At 51.4% G+C, this 19,875-nt stretch overlaps 2 protein-coding genes across 2 annotated transcripts; one reads left to right on the forward strand and one right to left on the reverse strand.

Moving 5' to 3' along the window:
* The first annotated feature begins 7,281 nt into the window (after positions 1–7,281).
* On the forward strand, positions 7,282–11,841 carry DUOXA1 (dual oxidase maturation factor 1). The gene is made up of 6 exons (XM_009872089.1): positions 7,282–7,428; positions 7,964–8,021; positions 8,876–9,010; positions 9,163–9,376; positions 10,604–10,818; positions 11,627–11,841. Exons 1-6 carry the CDS (start codon positions 7,282–7,284, stop codon positions 11,839–11,841), a joined length of 984 nt encoding a protein of 327 aa, XP_009870391.1.
* A 2,285-nt stretch (positions 11,842–14,126) lies between these two features.
* DUOXA2 (dual oxidase maturation factor 2) lies at positions 14,127–17,621 on the reverse strand. The gene is made up of 6 exons (XM_009872090.1): positions 17,475–17,621; positions 17,275–17,332; positions 15,579–15,713; positions 15,247–15,460; positions 14,574–14,788; positions 14,127–14,296 (listed from the first exon to the last, which is right to left on the reverse strand). The coding sequence occupies exons 1-6, from the start codon at positions 17,619–17,621 to the stop codon at positions 14,127–14,129; spliced, it is 939 nt and encodes a 312-aa protein (XP_009870392.1).
* Positions 17,622–19,875: the final 2,254 nt, after the last annotated feature.

Here is a 19,875-nt window from a genome sequence, read left to right on the forward strand (position 1 = left end):
TGTCTCTGGTTAGTTCTGGGACTGCCCCGTGAGGAGGAGCTGGCTCAGGGGGAGGTTAGTGAAAGTCTGCTGCCACCACTTGGTGTCATTGACGTCCCAGGCTTAGGGAAGTGCTCCTTGTCATGCTCATTCACACAGGACTCGTCTCCTCTTGCACCCTCAGCAAAGACATCAGGCCCCGGGTTGGTGTGCTCCTTCCTCTGAGATGTCTTGAGACCTCTCCTCCATAGGAGACCAACAAACAAAGCAACAAGGAAGGGAGAGGAAGAGGCAGAAAGTAAATCAGGTTGCCATCAGGGCCCTTGGCCTCCAGCTCAGGACTCCAACAAAGGAGTCAGCCAAAGATGAGCAGGAGGTGTGCTCTGGTGGACAGTAAGAGGCCAGACAGAGATCTGGTACCTCCACGGGAACCTCAGCAGTTCAGAATACGGCTCCAGCTCACACTGGAGTTGGCAACAGCTTCCTCATTTCTCTTGGAAATGAGAGGGAGCCAGGCTCCCCTGGTCACACCACACAGACCTTGTCATCCAGCCTTTTCTCACTGCTCTACGTGAGAAACTCTTCTCCAGTCCCGCCTTCTCAACCCAGGAGATGCTTTCTGGAGGATGAAATGACTCCAGCATTGCCAGATCTACCCACAAAGGACATGCTCACCCTGGCGCCAAGCAAATGCCTTGTTCTGGACGTGGGTGGACAGGACATCATGGAATATGGTGCCTTGAAATCCTGTGATTTCTCCTGCTCTAAATAACTCAGGGACAGAGGCACTGGTGGCAACTCCTGGCGCACGTGCTCCTGCAGTGCTGCAGAGAGGATGGTGCCATAAACCAGCTGTTAACATGTCCACCTGCCAACTTTCGGACTCCTTGTCCAATGCTGAGGCTGTGCCAGGAGCTGTGGATCTGGCAGAGCTGCAGCTTAACTGATGGCTTTTATGAAAATAGATCGGTTCTGCAATACCAAGGTGTTTTCCCCACGTGGAAAGCCAATCACAGAGCTAATTTAGGTGAGTCCCCTTCCTGAAGCAGTAGGCAGAGGATGATACAGTAAAATCCCTTCCTACCCCAGGTGGGATATAGAAAGAGTGAACTTAGGACACTCCGTTCCTTCCATTTCCAGCTCTTGGTGGCCTTGGCATCTCCCATCCTCTGATATGCCAGGGAAGACCTTTGTCTCCAGGAGGAAATCTGTCCCCATTCCAAGTATTTTCAAGCCAAAACCTATTGCACAAACTGGTCCAGGCTGGCTGCACTCACGAGGGAGACACCAGCCTCCAGTATGCTCTCAGGGAGCAGCTCCAGCCTGGATGTGCTGCTGGTGTGGAAGGCAGCAACCTGCTCCAGGACTTGGATGCCAATGCAGGACTAAGCGAGGTCCCGGCAGGGCAGGAGGACTCATGGGAATGCATATCTGGGACTTGGTCGAAGGTTCCTCTTGACCGGGAACATCCAGGTTGCAGCACTGCACCTCAAAGACCATGTCTTTTCATGAAGGTCCACCAGCTTCCTCACTTGTCATGTGCCCTGGAAGGTTTTAGGGAACCATCTCTGCTGGGTGATCTGTGAGATTATGGTAGGAGGAACAGGGCCACCAGGTTTATATAAACACTAGTGGGAGGAGCTCTGAAGGTCTCTAGTTCAACCTCTCACTCCCAGCAGTCACCAGCTGCATGACACTATCCCAAAGTGATGCTTGGTGGGATGAGACCACTGGGTGGGAAGAGCTCTGCATCCCAACCCACACGCGCTCATGGCGCCCTGTAGGGATATAATGGAAGATTGATGAGAAGGACTGTAGGTACGCTTAAGTGACTTGAGCCTGAGGTGTTGGAAAACACGCACATCATTCACACTAGGTGACTGCTTGGCCTCGCGTGCTCGACAAGCAGCACACCCGCGCTTAGGTAACAGAGGCCTGGGATTGATGCAGGGGAGTCTCTCACCTTCCTGCCCTGCAAAGCAGTGAGTGTGAGTCCTGGGAACGCAGGCAGAGCAGCAAGAAAACATAACAAAGCCGTGGGATAAATACCACACGCTTTCTAGCAGGGAGAGATCTCCTTATGCCTGTGCAGCTGCTTCCCATGCTGCTCATGTGATTGCTGCCTGGGTGCCTCCATCTGGCTGCTGCCGCAAGGATTCTCCAGATTCCCAGGTAGCGAGAATAAATCTACTCTGCATTTCAGCTGTGGTCTGCAGTTGTTCCTGCCTGTTCCAGCCCCCTCACACCCCAAGCTGGCAGAGAACATGCCTGAGAGATGCGGCCAACCTTGGATCTGCCTTGAAGACCTTCCACCACAACGTTTGTCCTCCTGCTCCAAGATCTGCACGCTCATCCCCAGCAGGAGGGGTCCAAATCCAAGTTATAAGACAGCCTTGGAGGGCTCTGGACAGCAAGTGGGGTCTCACAAGATCAAAACCAGTTGGAAGGTGGTTCCACAAGCCCTACAAAAACGGGTGCAAGTTCCAGATGGACTGAACTATTTGTTGCACATAATTTAAGACAACCTCATCTCTATTTGCAAGCTACCTTGACTCTACGGATTTTTTAATATTTTTTTTTTTAAATCTTAAGCAAGCAGCTGGTTGTAATGTATCTTATAATATTCCTGCAAAGCAGCCCTCAAGACTTTCCTGGCTTTTCAAGACAGACGTGTGATTTCTTACTACATCACGTGCAGTTGGCACTTTTGCCTGGAAGGGAGAGTGATCTTCCACCCCAAAACAGGACATGGGGTGGCTGGGGACGCTAGGCACACGAGTTCCACAGAACAACACCTATCACTTCAATTAAGCCATTAACAACAGGGATTACGAGAGAAAGCTTGGGACAAAAGTGCTAATTACCACATGGTGCATCATTAACAAGCCCAAACAAAGCCTGGAGAAGCTCAGCTCCACTGATAATTACATCAAACTGGCAGGAGCAGCTGTTATCTGCGAGGACAGGGTTCTCGGAACTAGGGTGGTAAAATCCCTGATGAGCTGTGTCCCAAAGGCTTCCCAACGCTCATGCCAGGGCGGCAGAGGTTTGTTGGATGAGCAGGTCCCTCAGGAATGAGGCTGGAGAGAAAACCTGGGAGCTGGCAACCCAGCTTGCTCTTTAGTGGTGAGGCAAAATCTCCAACACAGATGTGATGTCCTTCTCTATCCTCCCAGGGCATCAGGGTGCCCACTCAGACCCTCCCATGGTCAGGTCCGTCATCCAAGCTGGGCAATCCCAGCAAGGGACACAAAACTTGGGAAGGAACAGGAACACCCCCCACCTCACATCAGGGTGTCCCCTTCCCCATCATGGGCACTGATGTCGCAGGGTCAAACATGGGGTCCCAGTTTGAGACCACCAGGATGAAAATTCTCTGGGGCTGCCTGGAGCAGGTGGCAATCACCACAGTCAAAGAGGGGCAGCTGTGTCTTCGGGGATGAGAGGATGGCTCAGGTCACCCAAATGGACTAATCACAGTGTTTCTTCCCATAATGCTCAGTATATAAGGGCCTCGAAGTAGAGCCCTGGGACTGTTAGTGCCTGGTGGGCTGGGAGGATTGTTATTGACTGTTCTTCATCTCTCTGTGCTGCTGGTGTTCATGTTTCGGTGTTGTGGAGGAGCTGCGTTCTTCAGGACAGGTTGTTCTTTCCTCTGCTTCCTGAGGTGAGAGTGGCACAGCTTTTTTTTGTTTGTTTTTTTTTTGTTTGTTTGTTTTTTCCCCGTCATGATAACTCTGGGCTTAGTGATTCCCACCTGCTGCTCGGGATCTAGTTGACATCTGGAGGATGTATGTTCCATATTAACATATTCTTCTGTATCTTTGAATGTATTGGTGTTCTTGTATAATATCTTTATGAAGTTCAACACCTTCATTGTTATTTGTTAGTATTATTTTTCTTTTTTCATTAAACTGGTTCAAGGGGTTTTTTTCAACCTCGAAGTCTCTCTCCCTGGTTCCCCTGTTATCCTCTCCTGGGAGAGTGGTGGTGGGATCACAGAGAATGTCTGTCAAAGTTTAGTGGCTGGCCCAGCCTTAAACTTCGAGACACAGGGTCTCTGGGTGGGATGAAGATATTTAGGAGGGCAATGGGACTGCTCGGTTTCTATCCCTTTGGTCTCTGAGAGAACACAGAAAACTGTAACAGCATTGGCAGGAGCTGGAAATCGAGGCTGGGAGCAAGGATGATCAAACAATCCTCTAAGTAAGATGCTGTCCTGGCACATGTCTCTGAAGGTCCAGGGTGTGGGAGACTTGTTCCTCTCTTACATGAGGACTCCTGGAAGGAGCAGGGGCCTGAACACTCAACACCATTTCTGGATGAGGACTTGAAGTGTGACTGAAACCCCCCCTGCTTTACTTCTCACTAGGATGATGGTTGGCTCCTGCTGAGCTCTGCCTCCATCTCCTGGCAGCCCTCTTGGTTGACCCTGAGCTGTGTCCATCATGAGACATGACACCCAGCTTGCTGGGCAGTACAGTGGGCGATAACACCTTCCCTTTGTCTCAGACTCTTTAAGTAACATCTGAGCAGAGCTGGAAAAGCAGATTCTTCTTGCACGTGTATCTCGAGCCAAACTGTGGCCACACCACTGAGAACCTCTCTGCTCAGCTGGTTGAGGGGGTTCCCTGCATCCTTCTTCCTGTCCCTCCCATCAGTTTGCTCCATCACGGGTCATTCAACTGCTGTGCCAGGAATCCTGGGCAAGAAGCTGCTTCCAAGCACTGAGATCATCTGGACCTGCACAGGACATTGCAACAGATCCCCAGCCTGACCCCAGCATCCTCCACACCAGGGACTGGGAAAGAGGAGCGATGGGGATGAGCTGACACTTGAACACAAACACCACATCTGTCCCTCCATTACCAATGGGTCGGGCAGAAACCCTCGGAGCAAAGGGCAGCCCTCTTAGGGCTCCTGCCTCATCCCCAAATCTGCCTCCCTGCCCAGGCACTTCCCCAAGCCTTCTCCTCCTCGTTTCCCGGCACCATGAGACACGCTGGCTGATCCAATGCTGGCTTGTGCAAGAGGTGATGGGTGCTGCTCCCCTCGTCCCCACCTCCCTTGGGTGACCTGGATCAGGTGACTCACTTGCTTATCACCCTGTCCATCTCTTGCAAGCAGGCGAAGCAAGAAGCTGCCCGATAAAACCCTGAGCGTGAGACTGTGAGATCCCAGCAAGCACGAACAAGTCCCCAGACCTGTTCCCTGGAAACTGACCAATGAGCTACGCACCTTTGCTACCTGCAGAAATCCCTGGAGAATTAAAGAGAGAGGAGGGGAAACCCAAAGAAACTACAAATCCCAGTTGTCATCATGAGTTCAGGTTTCTGTAGGACATCTTTGTGGATGAAGAGTGCTTGGTAAATCCAGTTGTGGAGCATCCCCCCCACCATCACACCCCATTTCCATCGCTGCTGGGGACAGATGAGGGAACCAGAGCAGCCCCATGAACTCCACGGAGTGCAACAATGGTCTAAACTCTGGCCAGACCATTTCTCACCCTGCGTCCCACCTCACACAGTGGCATCTTCCCCACCTTGATGGATCTCAGCCTGCCAATTACCAGGCACCTCCTCAGTTCTCCTTTTCCTGCACCAGAAGAGGTATTTCCAATTTTCCAAGAGGTCCAAAGTGCATCCATGCCATCTGCCCTGAGGATCTGCATCACCTGCTGTCAAGTCCACATTTCCCTCTGCTTCGGAGACTCTGCTGGAGCTGATGCCACATCCCTGGCTCTGCATACATTTCCCTATCATGTCACCTTTCATTTTGTTGTGTTCTTTTTTTAAACGATCCCTGGTGAGGGAGTCAGTGATCAAACTGCACAGCACCAGTCTGGGACTTGAGGTGAATGAAGTCTTTGCCCAGAAATGTCTTTATTTCCTGTTGGGCATGAATTAGAACTTGTTTTTACCTCCTTTTGCCAAGGGGGTGGGAAGTGCGGTTTTTCAGGGCATCCAGCCAGGCCATTTGCTGGAATGCAGAAAGATACACCCAGGGAATGGCAGCAATCATTCCAGCTTTGGAGGGAGGCCCCCAAAATGTGAACCAAGAGTGTTTCTACCATGCTGGGACCTCTCAGCATCAATGCAACCTGCTTCAGCCAAGCCCAATGCCAAAGAACAAGAGCAAACCCCAAAAGTTTGAACTTCCATGATCTCCGTGTTATGGCCAGGTTAGTAACATCTTCTGTGTGAAGAGGCTGGGAAGCCCTCTTAGATCTGTTCCTCTCTTCTGTGCCTCCTCGCCAGGCTCTGTATCAAACAGGTCAGTCAGGACCTTCCCAGGGAACTTCCACCAGGGGATGGAGTCAGAAACAGGATGGAGTTGGGAATGGGATCAAGGAAGAGACTGTGCAGCTGTAACCCACGCTAGATGACCTCAGCTGGGATGCTTCACTGAGCAAAGCAGGTGGGGATTTTGAAGCCCACTGCTACTCTTCCCAGGGGACTCCTGAGGAGCTTGATAGTCCTGGAGTCATCACACCATAAGGAATGGCTGGATTTTTCACCACTTACTTCTGCAATGCTCACTGTGCCAGCCCTGGGGCTTGGCAGGAGAAGACCAACTAGCCATGGATAAGGCTGTGGATGATCGAGCCCGTCCCTGGAGGCGGGTACTGGAAAAAAAAAAAAAAATCACCAGGCTGGCTTCTGGCCCACAACCTGGGCAGACAGCATCCCAGAACGCGTCACGGCTCCAACCCTCAGGATCGGCTGCAGCGGAGGTAGGTACGACACGGGGAAGGAATGGGGCACAGATGTTTCTGGGATGTTCCCCACTCCTGGGAGCCCTCTGGGTTACTCCTGTTTCCTTGGAGGGCGAGGAGGTAGCTCCGCCCGGGGCTCAGCAAGGAGCAGCCCACCTTTGTGGGGTGAGTCACCGAAGCACAACACCTGCGAGCGGGAGCCACGCTGTTGGATAAGGAGTTGAACCAGGGCGGGTGGGAGGACAGGCAAGAGACCAGGGAACCCTGTTCAGGCTAAATGAGGGTTGTGAGAGACCCTGCGGTTTGTGCACCTCTTGAGGACAACCTGAGCATTACAGTAGATGCCCACAGTGACTCAAAACCCAATTTGCTGAGGGATGTAGACAGAAAGGTCCCATGGGAGATACCTGAGTGTATGTGCAGGTGTGGGACTGGGGATCCACATACAGCTGTGCCTAGGACAAGCAGCTTGCAGACAACTCTATGGAGTGGGATGGGGTGGAAGTGTGGATGTGATTTTTTTATTTTATTTTTTTTTTCCCCCGTGTCTCTCTGGGTGCTGATTTCCAGCTGTCCCAGGCAGCAGGATGACTCTGTGGAATGGCTCCTTCCCCTTCTACCCTGGCACCAATGTGTACTTCCCCTTTGACACCACCCGGGTCACCATCATCTCCATCTTCCTCTCTATATTGGCCACTTCCATCATCATCCTGCCAGGGATTCGGGGCAAGGGGGTAAGTGGAGGGGCTCGGCGGGGGGTTGCTCAGCCCTCTGCATCCCACATGCTTCCTCCTTCCCAGCCTTGAAAGCAGACTTGGGGAATAAACACACTCACAGTTTCATGGACGGAGTTGTGGTATCTCCAGCAAGCCGTGGGGGTGAGCTCCAGCATGTACCCCATGCTGGAGATGCCAGCCTACATCACCACAAATTTACAAGGTGCCCAGATCTGAGCTTGACTGGATTTCACTGTGAGCAAGCCTGAGTGTTTTCACAGGACTGGAAAAAACAGGGCGAGGCTCAAAAATCTCACTCCACCTTCCCCGAAACTCCAACAAAAGGAGGAGATGTGCAGCCCCAGCCCCGTTCACAAAGCAATGGCCAGGTGACCCCCGTGTGACCCTGCCCCATGGTAGGGATACCCCAGCCATGTGTCCCCACTCTGTGCCTGTGGGGTGGGATTTCTAAATGGTACGCTTGGTGCTGAGGTCCCAATGGAAAAACCCCACTGACACCTGTCCCCTCCCTCTCTCTGTTCACCACTTGCAGCGACTCTTCTGGTTCCTGCGGGTGGTGATGGGCCTCTTCGTGGGAGCGGTGGTCCTCAGTGAGTACTGGGGAGCTCAAGGCTGCCCAAGACACAGGGGGTGGAGGGAGGGTGAACAGAGCAGACATGGGGTGGGTTTATGAAGAAGACCAGCCCCCATCTGTGTCTGGGACCTGGCTGCAGCAAGTGGTGCGAGGTGCAAATGCCCATCTGTCTCGTCTTTTTACAAAAGTATCCACTGATAGGACAAGGGGAAATGGGTTTAAGTTGAAGGAGAACAGGAGAATAGGGTTAGATTAGACCCTAGGAAGAAATTCTTCAGTCCAAAGGTGGCCAGGCTTCGGAATAAATTGCCCAGAGATGTTGTGGCTGCCCCCTCCCTGGAGGTGTTCAAAGCCAAGTTAGACAGAGCCTTGAGTAGCCTGATCTAGTTGGGAGGCGTCTCTGCCCGTGACAGGGAGGTTGGACTAGATGATCTCTAAGGGCCCTTTCCAGCCTAGGCCACTCTATGATTCTATGATTGTCTTCAAAGTCTGGCAGTCATACATGGAGGCCACCTCCAGGACAGTTACCGAAAGCCCACCGCCAGCTACCAGGGGATCCAGACAAGTTGGCAGGTGCTTAGATGAGGACCAGTGTCTATACAGTGCCCCACACATCAGCCCTGTTTCCTCGAGGGGTAGGCAATGTTCCAGGCATGGGGAGAAACCATCCCACATGGGGCTCTCAGGGTCACAGGTCAGGGTTGATACTGGGGAAGGATGTACAAGGCTTCTGCTCCTTGAGGCTCAAAACCCAGGCCTTGCCTTTGAGCTGGTGCAGATGATGCTCAGGCCATGGTGATCATCACGGCAGGTGTTTCCAGCAGTAGCTGTCTTGCCCCAGGCCATGACTGACCCTTGAAATCTTCACAGCTGTACAGTTCACCAGGGATTGGGAGACTGGCTGGGTGATAGCAAACACCTCCTACAAGTCCTTCAGCCACGTCGTGGTGGATGCAAACATTGGGCTGCACATTGGCCTGGCAGGGATGAACGTCACACTAGTGGGTGAGTGCATATGGTGACAAGAGAAGGTCAGGTGCAAGTTTGGCAGCCATGCACCTGCGTACTGGGGCTGTGGGCCCTCAAGACCCCATGCCAGGAAGACTTGGAGCTGCCTCCAAGGCTGAGAAAAGCTGTTATTCTTCATTATCTGGCAGGAAACCCAGTGAATCAGGTCAACGAGACCATCAACTACAACGAGCACTTTGCCTGGAGCTTCAATGCAAACTATGACCACAGCTACAGCAAAGGGCTGGAGAAGGGGCTGCCCAACCCCATCCTCTACGTGGTGGAGAAGTTCACCTCTCAAAGCCCCTGTGGCGTGCACAGGCAGTACCGCATCTCTGGCCACTACGCATCCCTCATGCTGTGGTAAGTTAGAGCAAGAGGTTGGTCCTCTCTCTGCTCAGTGAGGAGGTGGAAAGAACAAGGGTAGAGCAGAGGAAGCTTCGTGGAGCCACCCTTTGGCATTGCCAAAGCCTTGATTGGTCTCTGACACCCATCCTTTTGCAGAAGCCGGGATTCTCAAGTGGCTTGGTTTGTCTCATCTCCCCAGAGTCTTCTTCTGTGTCCTCTGCCCTGATGTGTATGGTTGCAGTTGGAGAAAAGTCTTTTTTATTTAAAGGAAAGCAGGTGCAACGTGTGAGGCTTATGATGTGAGGTTTTCTCCCAAGCAAGATGTGGAGCCCTGATAAGAGCAGCCATGAGCAGGTACCTCTTACAGGTGCCCAAGAGGGCACAAGACCTGATGATGGAGAGCAGGAGGGACTGTCAAGACGTGTTCAGAAGCTCTCGTTGGGTAAATCTGAGAGCCCCTGTGTGTGTTGGGATGCAGGAGCCTCAGAGCATCCCCACGTGTCTGAGGTCATGGGAAAGGCACTGCAGAGAAAATTCCCTCTATGAGCGTAGATCCCTGCCCACATCTCTTATTTTTTATTCTCAGGAAAAACAACTAGCCCTCCCCAAACCTTTCTGCTATTGAGAAGGAGTATTTCAAGGCAGGGATGTGGATGCAAACTTTTATTTTTGTTATTATTCTTGGAATAGGAACACTTTGTTGGGCTTGCCTCCCCAGTGAGCTGAACCCAAACACCACACATAGGGCAGGGCTGGCACCTGGGCTCACTCCAGGTGCTGAATCAGATGTGGGCACGGCTCCTTGCGCAGTTCTCCAAACAAAGGCCTCTCTTGTTGCCGTTCTCCTTTCAAACCAGAGGGAACTGCCTGGGGGAAGACCACCAGAGCTGGAGAAAGAGTTGATTTGGAGGGACCTCCAGAGGTTTTGACTCCAGTCCTCCACCCAGAGCAGGGCTGACACCAAAGCCACGTCAAGGTGCTCAGAGCTTTGTGTACCTCATGTCCCCAGGCACAGAGATCCCCCTTCATCACTATGGGACCTGTCCCACAGCAACATGATTCATTCAATTACAGAATCATTTGGGCTGGAAGGAACCTTCTTAGATCAGCATGTCCTCCCCACCTGCTCATGACAGAGCAGGTTGCCCAGGGCTGTATCTTGCTACTGGGATGTGGGAAGGAGATCTCAAGAACAGGTTCCAGGCATGAGGCTTTCTGATCGGTTTTGTGGTCCTCTTGCAGGATGGCCTTCTGCACGTGGCTCATTTCCATCCTGCTGTTCTCCATGCCTATCCTGCTCTATGGTGGCTACATGCTCCTGCTGACTGCTGCGCTGATGCTCTTCTCGCTGCTCTTCTTTTTCACCGCAAGAAACACTCAGAAGTGTCCCATCCAGTTTGGCCCAGCTTCCCTGAAAACTGACTATGGCGGATCCTTTTGGCTGACGTTAGTGACAGGTGAGTGCCCAGCTTGTTCCTGGGACTTTGGTTCTCCGTCCCTTCAGCGCCTCATCCCTTCTGTCTCCATGGCTGGTCACAGAAAATTATCTACTTTTCTTGCTAATGACATAGAAGAATTTAGGAGAATGTCATCGAGACTTGGGGGGAACAGAGCTGAGCAGCCAGATCTGAATGGCCAGAGTTACTTGCATGGAGGTGTGCTCAAAGGAGTGCCATGAAAGTCATGAATTGCAGAGTCTGGGGAAAGACCTGGCCTGGAAAGACACTGAGAGTTGTCTCTCCCAGGCCGTGTCCAGAGCAGGGCTAACCTCAAAGCCACATCAGACTTGTCCAGTCTGGTGGTGGATGTGCCCCTGGCCGGAGATCCTCTCCGCCTTTCAGGACTTGCACCACAGCTGTCCCCCTCATGCACAGCAATTATTGCCTTTTATCAAACCGAAATTTCCCAGGGTACAGCTGTGCACTTCTGAGAAGAGACTGGCTCTTCTTCAGTAGCAGAAGTTGGCAGTTATTCCCCTGTAGATTCCTCTTTCTCAGGCTAAAAATGCCCAGCTCCTCCAGTGTTTCCCCATGCATGGTGGGCTCTATCCCCAGCTCTCTTGGCCACCTTCTCCAGTTCATCGACTTCTCTTTTGTACTGGGCAACCGAGACTGATGGCAGAATCCAGACATGGCAAGGGAAAGAACACCTTCCCTTGACTTGCTGGGTGATGCCACAAGCTGTTGGCTTCCAACCAGGTCTGGATGGGGCTGGGACACAGAGGGCAGGAGGTTCTAATGTCTCTCCATACGCTGTGCCTTGCAGGGCTGCTGTGCTCTCTGCTGGGTTTGAGCATCATCATCCTGAACTCCGTGAAGCCAGAGAAGCTGAAGCTTGTCTTTAACATGGACGAGGGAAAGCAAGACGAAAAGGAGAAGTGGGACAAGTCCTACCTGCTAGCTGAACCCAGCTCTTCTGTGCAGGATGTGCCAATGATTCCCCTCGGAGAGCTTTCCGAGGTGACAGCCACCCCGCTGTAAGGCCCAAGGACACCCTTCTTGAAACCATGCTCCAGACCCGCCAGGAGCCCAGGTGTGAAAAGACACGACAAGAGCCAGGTGGCAAGAATACCCAAGTCTGGAAAGGTGTCTCAAATACAACAATTTATCCTCTATTTTTTTTTTTTTGGTGGTGTTTTTCTCACCAGCAGGTAGAAGAGCTTCTGAGGTGAGGTGAATCCATGTCCCATCCCTGTCTGTTCAGTTACAGGTATAGGGCTACCACCTCCCTCCCTGTTAGTCCATTCCATCAAACCCTAAGAGACATCCCTGAGAAACAGAGACAAAACCAGAACAAACTGAAGAGAACTCCAAAAAACCTGCAGATGCATAAATATGAACCCAAGGAGAAATAAAACCCCCACATCAGCAACCCCCACCCTGAAGACCCCTGAGAAGTTCCCTCTGCCCAGGGATGCTTTTCCCATCAGCGGTCGGAAAGAGGGAGAGCTCAGCAAGGTCCCCTCTCTCCATCACCTCCGCTTGGTCTGGAGTGAAGAGCAGGTTGGTGAGGAGGCCCATGCTTTAGTAGGATGCTGGAGGCACCAGACCTTGGAGGCCTCCTGGGTTTCAGACCCACCCTAATATCCCACAGCTCTGGTTTGATGTTTTCTGAGGTCTGTCAGGCTGGAAATGGCACAGTGAGGGAGTTATGCTGGATGGAGGAGGTAGGACTTGTGTTCCTTCAGGTCATGGCATCTGTCCCACACCAGCCCCAATAACTTGTTGGTTAGATGTAGCATCTTCCCACGATGCCTCTGGACCTGATGCATCTGGATGCAAGAAAGACTTGAGAAAGGAGCCTCCTTTCCTGAGGGTGTTCTGTTGGCTTAATTTTATAGCTTTTGTCCTGCTGCTCGGCTGGATAAAATCCTTCTGAAGCTGCCTTTGAGGTTGTCCTGCATCATGCTGGGTTTCTCAATGGCTCAGCTTGACACGTGCCATTGAGCCTCATGCTTCTTTGGGGACATCTCTACCAGGACAGCTTCCCCCATGGAATGCTGCTGCTGGGGACTTGCAGCAACCCTTAAATTCCTGCTTAAGAGCCCAAAATCACCCAAAGTGTTTCAAAGAAGCAGGTTTTTAATTAAGTTTTACTGAAAAAAAATTTATTATTTCTTATTATTTGAAAAAATATTATCTTTCACGCTATTATGTTGAAAGAAATAGCTGTCCTGGTCTCAGGTGAGACACTTAATTTTCTTCCTCATAGCTGTTACACTGTTGTGTTTTGGATTTAAGATAAGAATAATGTTAACACAGAGATGGTTTTAGTTGTTGCTAAGTAGTGTTTTACAAAAAAAATCCTTGAATTAGTGTTTGTTTCTCATGCCCTGCCAGTGAGAAAGCTGGAGGGGTACAAGAAGCTGAAAGGGGACACAGCCAGCATGGCTGATCCAAATTGGGATATTCCATACCCTATGACATCATGACCAGTACATAAACTGGGGGGAAGGCTGGATAGAGGCTGCTGCTCAGGAACTGGCTGAGTATCTGTCAACAGGTGGTGAGCAACTCCACTGTGCATCACTTATTTTGTATATTCTAATTATTTCTTTGATTACTATTGTCATTTTTATTACAATCATCATCACTAATATCATTATTATTTCCTTCCTTTTCTTTCCTATTAAACTGTCTTCATTGCAACCCATGAGTTTTACTGGTTTTTTCCCTTCCAATTCTCTCCCCCATCCTGCTGCACGGGTCAAGAGGCCACGTGGTGCTCATTTGCTGGCTGGGATTCAACCACACCAGTAACTTAACAGCGAAGGTGTTTACTCAGAAAGAAGAGCCAAAATATTGAAATTGTGGCCTTTTACAACTCTGGATCAAAGCTGCCCAGGTGTCCTGCAGCAATCTCCTTGTGGAGCCTTCACCAGGTGGGTTTAGTGCCAGAGCCCATCTTCTGTTTGTAATAACACAACTGGTTGCTCTTCATTGCCCACCCTGACTAGGGCTTGCATTTCATGGTGAGCCCAGCCAGCCCAAAGGTGGCTCCAGCTCAATGCAGGGAACTTGATTCTTCTCCCTCCTTCCCTACTTGTGGCATCTTTTTGGCCCGTGCTAGGCTACAAGTCTCATCTAACAAAGCCCAAGTTTGAAAGGGGACTGTCCCAACATGGACTGGTGCAAAGGCAAATGGATGAGGAAATGGGTCTCTGGGGATGTCAAGAAGGGTTTGTGATCTGCCCTTTCAGGTCCACTTGCAGGGAAGGGGTGGAAAAAACTCTCTTCTAGATGCTGTTGGCGTTGAGTTTGGAAGGCTAAGAAGGAGGTGGTCGTTTGCTCACAAAATGAGGGTTGGTGTACACCTCAGTCATTTCCTGGTACTCCTCCACTGTGTCCTCACGGAGATCAAAGACAGTTTTCAGTAGGTCCAAATTGAAGTAGTGCAGTGCAACAACAGTGCTCCCAGCCACGAAACAGAGCAGGCCTGGAAGACAACGTTCCTGTAAACATCAGCACTTTTCCCACCCCACCCTCCTTCTGATGGCCCACTTCCAGGGGACAATGCCTTCTTTTATGGAAGATGACCTTCTGCTGCATGAGGTGGCTTCAGCCCAGGCAAGTGTTCCCCAACTACTTGCGTTACTGCACCTCAAGGTCTATAAATCCCTCTGCCACCCTTGAGATGAAGATGGTGTTCCTCCTTCTAGCCCTCTTCCACACCTCTAACCAAAATTTGTGCCTCTGTGTAGCTTGGTCCTTACCAACCACTAGCGTGAGCCAGAAAGATCCCCCGTAGTCTGTGTGCAGGGTTGCGGTGCCAAACTGGATCAGGCACATTGGGGAGTTCCTCACAGTGGAGAACGAGAGCAACGAGAAGATCACGAAGGCCCCCGTGACCAGGAGCATGTAGCCTCCATAGACTAGGACGGGCATGGAGAAGAGCATGTTGGAGATGAGCCAAGTGCAAAAGGCCACCCTGGAGACGACGGAAGGACTGAGGATGAGTTATGCAAGTGCCATGGATCATCATCAGCTCTTCTTCATCGGGCCCCACTCCCTGACATCAAATAACCTCATAGATGGGGATGGGAGAGTTCTGCACACGGGTTGCTGAAGGACAGCAGCTCATTCCCTCCATGAGGATGGACTCTTGCCATCATCACCACATCACGGCCAGGATTTGCACCACATTCTGCTCTCCTGTCTCCAGCCTTGGTGGAGTTGACCAGTAGAGAGAACTAGGATTTTCTATCTGCTCACCCTAAGGTGCCTGTAGGGCCACTGGTTTGACTGCAGGCCTTGTAGAGCCCCCTCCAGGTGCTTTCCTCCTGGCAGCATGCAACTGCCATTCATCTCAGAGACCTAGGGACAACTGGAGGATCCCTTTCCCACATTCTTGCATCTGCCCTGCTTGAACCGGGAGAGAACACTCACCAGAGAGTGGCCGATGCGTAGCGGCCAGAGATGCGGTACTGCCTGTGCACACCACAAGGGCTTTGAGAGGTGAACTTCTCCGCCACATAGAGGATGGGGTTGGGCAGCCCCTTCTCCAGCCCTTCGCTGTAGCTGTGGTCATAGTTTGCATCGAGGCTCCAAGCAAAGTGCTCGTTGTAGTTGATGGTCTCATTGACCTGATTCACTGGGTTTCCTGCCAGAGGGAGAAGACTGAGGTCGTAAGACTCCTGGCAGACCAAGGCCACTCTGCACCTGGAGACTTCCTAGGGCTGTGGCCGCTCTGGAGGTGCAGACAGGGACATTAAACTCACCCATGAGTGTGACATTCACCCCTGCCAGGCCAACGTGCAGCCCGATGTCCACATTCACCAGGGCATGGCTGAAGGACTTGTAGGAGGTGTTTGCCTGCACCCAGCCAGTCTCCCAGTCCCCTGTGAACTGGACAACTGCCAAGAGAAGCAAAGATGGGGTTAAAGAAGGGCTAGTCTCAGCCTTTGCTGTGCTCAAGGAGGTGAGGGGGGATCATGGACAAACAGGAACTCTGCAAGGGAGTGTAAAGAAGGCAGGAGAGCTGACTCAGCCACCAAGACATGCCTCAACCAGCTCCCACACCCTGGCAGAAAAGCTCATGTCATCTCTTTGCTGAGCATCCACTCCCTCAATCCAGGAGTGGGGGAGGCTCAGATTCCCAGGAACAAACCCTGTGACCCGACTCCTCCTTGGACATCCTCTCCAGGACTTCCCTGCTGGCTCCCCACCACTGCAGCCCCCTGGGGACAGAGCTCAGAAATGTTCCTCTGTCTCGGGAACCAGGGTGAGTTTCATTCCAGATCTTAAGCTCCCTAGATCGCACTCTAGCGAGGACCACCCGAGAGGGGTGGCAAATGCCATCACAGCTCTGACAGTCATTTCAGCTGGGAGTTAAAAAAAGAAAAATTCGAAGCATCTGTGGTATCTGGCGTTTTTTTGAATGAAGCATCCTTTTCCCCAAACACTTGGCAGTGGGTTTAGTTTTCTGGCACTGAAACAAGCTGAGGGTGAAAGTGATGATTTAACCTCAGGCTGAACAGGAAAACTTGCCTGAAAAAAATAAGTTCAGCTGCCGAATCAACTTGTGAGGGCACTGATCCAGTAGCAGCTCTGCAGGAATGTTTTCTAGCTGCAAGGTTGAGTGTGCCCAGTCACCACCAGACAGAAACTCTGATGCTGGCTTTAAAACAATTAATTCCTCATGGGTGCCCAAGCAGCGCCCAGCTCTAATGAGAGCAGTGCTGGAGGGCTCTCCAGGGCTGAGCTGGTTGAGGTTGTGGAGCAAGCCACAACTTCAACATCCACCCCTCTGCCATGGTGCCATTTCCAGCCTGGCACCATGGTCCAGGGCAGCTCTGGTGGTGTCTCCCGACACCACATGAAGGGGGACCACCACATGCCTGACTGGCCCACGTATCAGCTGGGTCAGCATCCTGTGGCTGGTCACTATCTACTTCTGGTCGAATCAGAGGCTGACTCATTTAGGTTGCGCTTCATCATCCCTCTCCAAGCAGCTTTGTAACCCACCCTGTCCTTCATAGCGAGAGAGCTCCTTTGATTCAGGGTCAGCGCTGGTTGCTCTTGCCATCTGGCACCTTCTATGCCCTCAGTGCATCTTTTGCTTACACGTGCTGCCCACATTGGAAATCCCACTGATTTCCACCAGGAGATTTCCTGGTTTCTACAAAATCAAATCCTCTCCATCTCCTCCTGCTTTGCTCCTTGGGAAGTCTTTAAAACCTCAACCTCTGCCCTGCCAAGCTCCCTCTTGATTCATAGGACCAGCACCTCCAGCTGCCCTCAACCCCTGCCCCAGGGATGGAGAAGCTCTTTTTGGAAGCTCTGTGGCTGCTTTGCAGAGCACAGATGGGGTTGACTCTGCAGTCAGGCCATGGCATTATTTCCCAGACGCAGACCCTGCCCTGGGGTTTAATCTTGCCCACAGACCCACCTCCCTGAAGGCTGCACAGAACTTACCAACAATCACCACTCCCACAAAGAGGCTGAGAAGAACCCTGAGAGTCCAGTACAGCCTCTACAAGAAGAGAGGTGGGACATCAGGCAGGGAGGAACAAACCCAGCTGTCCTCCCACCTCACCCCAAAGCACTTGAGAGTGCCTCAGCACCCCAAACACGAGGAGAAGATGCTCATCCTCGGGGAGAGGGAGGTCACGCACCACCCGTCCGCGGATGCCCGGGATGATGAGCAGGAAGCTGCAAGCGAATGTGAGGAAGACCACGATCACTATGATGGTGCTGACGTCGAACACTGCAGCCTTCCTCTTCTGCAGGTAGAAGGGGTAGATGCCATCAAAGAGAGTCATCCTGCACCTCCAGGAGCCTGCAGGAGAGATACAGTCACAGCGGAGACCCTGTGCTGCCCTGCCTGGAGTGGCCAACCCCAGCTCAGCTCTGGAATAACCAGCTAAGGAAGGTCCACCTCAAAACTCACCAGAGGGACAAGGAAATGTGAGGCTGCAAGGAAACAGCAGAGAAACACCCAAATGCCCTCAGTGGAGGAGAGGAGGTGCCTGGGGCAGGGCTCCACCAGCCTGGAAGGGATTGTGGCAACCCAGGGAAACCACGAGCCGACGTCCTGCTGCAGCTTGAGGAGCATCCTAAGTCCAGAAACCTGTTGAACAGCTGCTTCTCAGATGGAGCCAGGCCTTTCCCTCTAGCAGATGCAGCAGGGCTTTCGCTTTGTGGAGTGCCCTTAGAGGAAGTCCACCAGGAGATGCAAGTCTTCCTCCGGAACGACAAGGAACCACCAAGAATATCGATTTCACAGTAGCAAGATCGTTACCAGGCAGGGGCCACCACTGCCAAGTGGAACAAAGACCAACCTCCTCCCCCTTCCACCCACTCTTCTGAAAGAGACTTTTCCCCAGAAGCTGTGATGTACAATCTGGGGAGGCAGGACTTGCTCCTGTGCTTGATCTGGAGGGGCTAGGGGGTCCAAGGAGACTGCAAACATCTGGAGAACATTGCAAAGCTAAAGGAAACCAAGCTACCTGAGACAGTGAACTGTGTAATTCCCGTGGACAGCTTTGAAGTCCCACTGACAGTTTCGTTTGAGCAATTCCAGAGCCTCCCCCCTTCCTGGGTCAGATCTTTTTGACAAAAACTGATTACATGCTTTGTCCTTTTATTTTTCTTATTTAATAGCATCTCTGCATGTAACTACCCGGGGAAGTCTTCTAAAAGTCAGAGGATGCCAGAGCTAATATGACTCATGACCAAACACAATTTCATTCTGTCCCTGCATGGAAGAGTTGATTTTATTCTCATTTTCTGAAAACAGTATTAATCGTATTTTTAGGTAAGATCCAACTCGGAGCAACTCAGCCACAAAGAAAGAGTGGTTCCCAAATCCCTGCAAGTGGGTGGGGATTACAATAAGTATCACAAAACAGTTTACCTGTGCAGCTGAAGTCATTCTTCAGTGCACAAAGCAATATTTGGTTGCGAAATAATTCTCTGACCAGTAGCCCTGATCGTTAACAGCAAACAGTTCAACAGAGACAGGGTTTTTAGAGCTGGCTCACGACTGACCTGGACATGACCTCATGTTGACTATCTGCTCCAGACTAACAGAGTTATTAAATCTTGTTCTGGGCTGTTTTGCTGTAACTGGTTTGGGCTATTTCCCTGGAAAGCCAAACCTCCAAGCGCCGTTCCCGCTATGGTTACCTGGCAAGCTGGAGCTGCAAACGATTCCCAGTGCTACAGTGTCGGGCTGAAGTCGGTCTGTGGGGGTCCCCAACCCGGAAAACACACCCACAAAACAGTCTCAGCAGCTATAAGAGGAGAAAAAAATGAACACTTTAAGCCTAGTTAAATCTTGATCACTTGAATCTCACCGACTTTGTCATATCTTTTGCCCAAATTTATTATGAGATGCGACGAGGGAAGGGGATGATTTTCCAAGTCTCTTTTCACCAAAACGGAGCTTTTCACAGAACAACACGTAATAAATGAAAAACCCAGAACGTAACACGGAAAATGTTGCCTCGTTAAATCTAATTTGAACTTCCAAACAATTATCAAGGGAGGTTTGCACTTCCTCAGCAGTTTGCAACTTCTGGCCAATAGTTTCACAGAGAATTTCCAGGGAAACAACCCTGTTGTCTGCGCAATCTTTCTCACTTGATTACCCTGCACAGAAGACCAGCTCCTTGGCATTTTTGCAGCTTTGAAGTGGAAAAATGGTTGCCTGCAACTCAGGGCAGGAGAAAAGCTGTTGCACCTTGGAAAGCATCCTCAGTGGCTGTGGCCCTAGAGCCCCTGCGGTTTCCTCTGTCGAAGGGGACAGGGAGGTAAAAGCCGTCTTTGAGGAAGGGTCAGTGATTTAGCAGAAATGGATAACCTACTTTTGCTTAAAATATTCTGGACTGGCAGGGGAGAAAGGCAAAGGAGGCAGAAAGTTTGCCCAAACCCCAGCGGTTTCTTTTTACAGAAACCCTGTTTTCCTGCCCCGGAATGAATCGAGCTGGGAAGGACCTTTCTAAAGCGCCCACCCTCCTCACATCAGAGCCGGCGGGATCGCTCAGGGTTGCAGACTGGTATTCTGCCACTGAA

Source organism: Apaloderma vittatum, unplaced genomic scaffold, assembly GCF_000703405.1.
Source record: "Apaloderma vittatum isolate BGI_N311 unplaced genomic scaffold, ASM70340v1 scaffold10926, whole genome shotgun sequence".
Lineage (NCBI taxonomy): Eukaryota > Metazoa > Chordata > Aves > Trogoniformes > Trogonidae > Apaloderma > Apaloderma vittatum.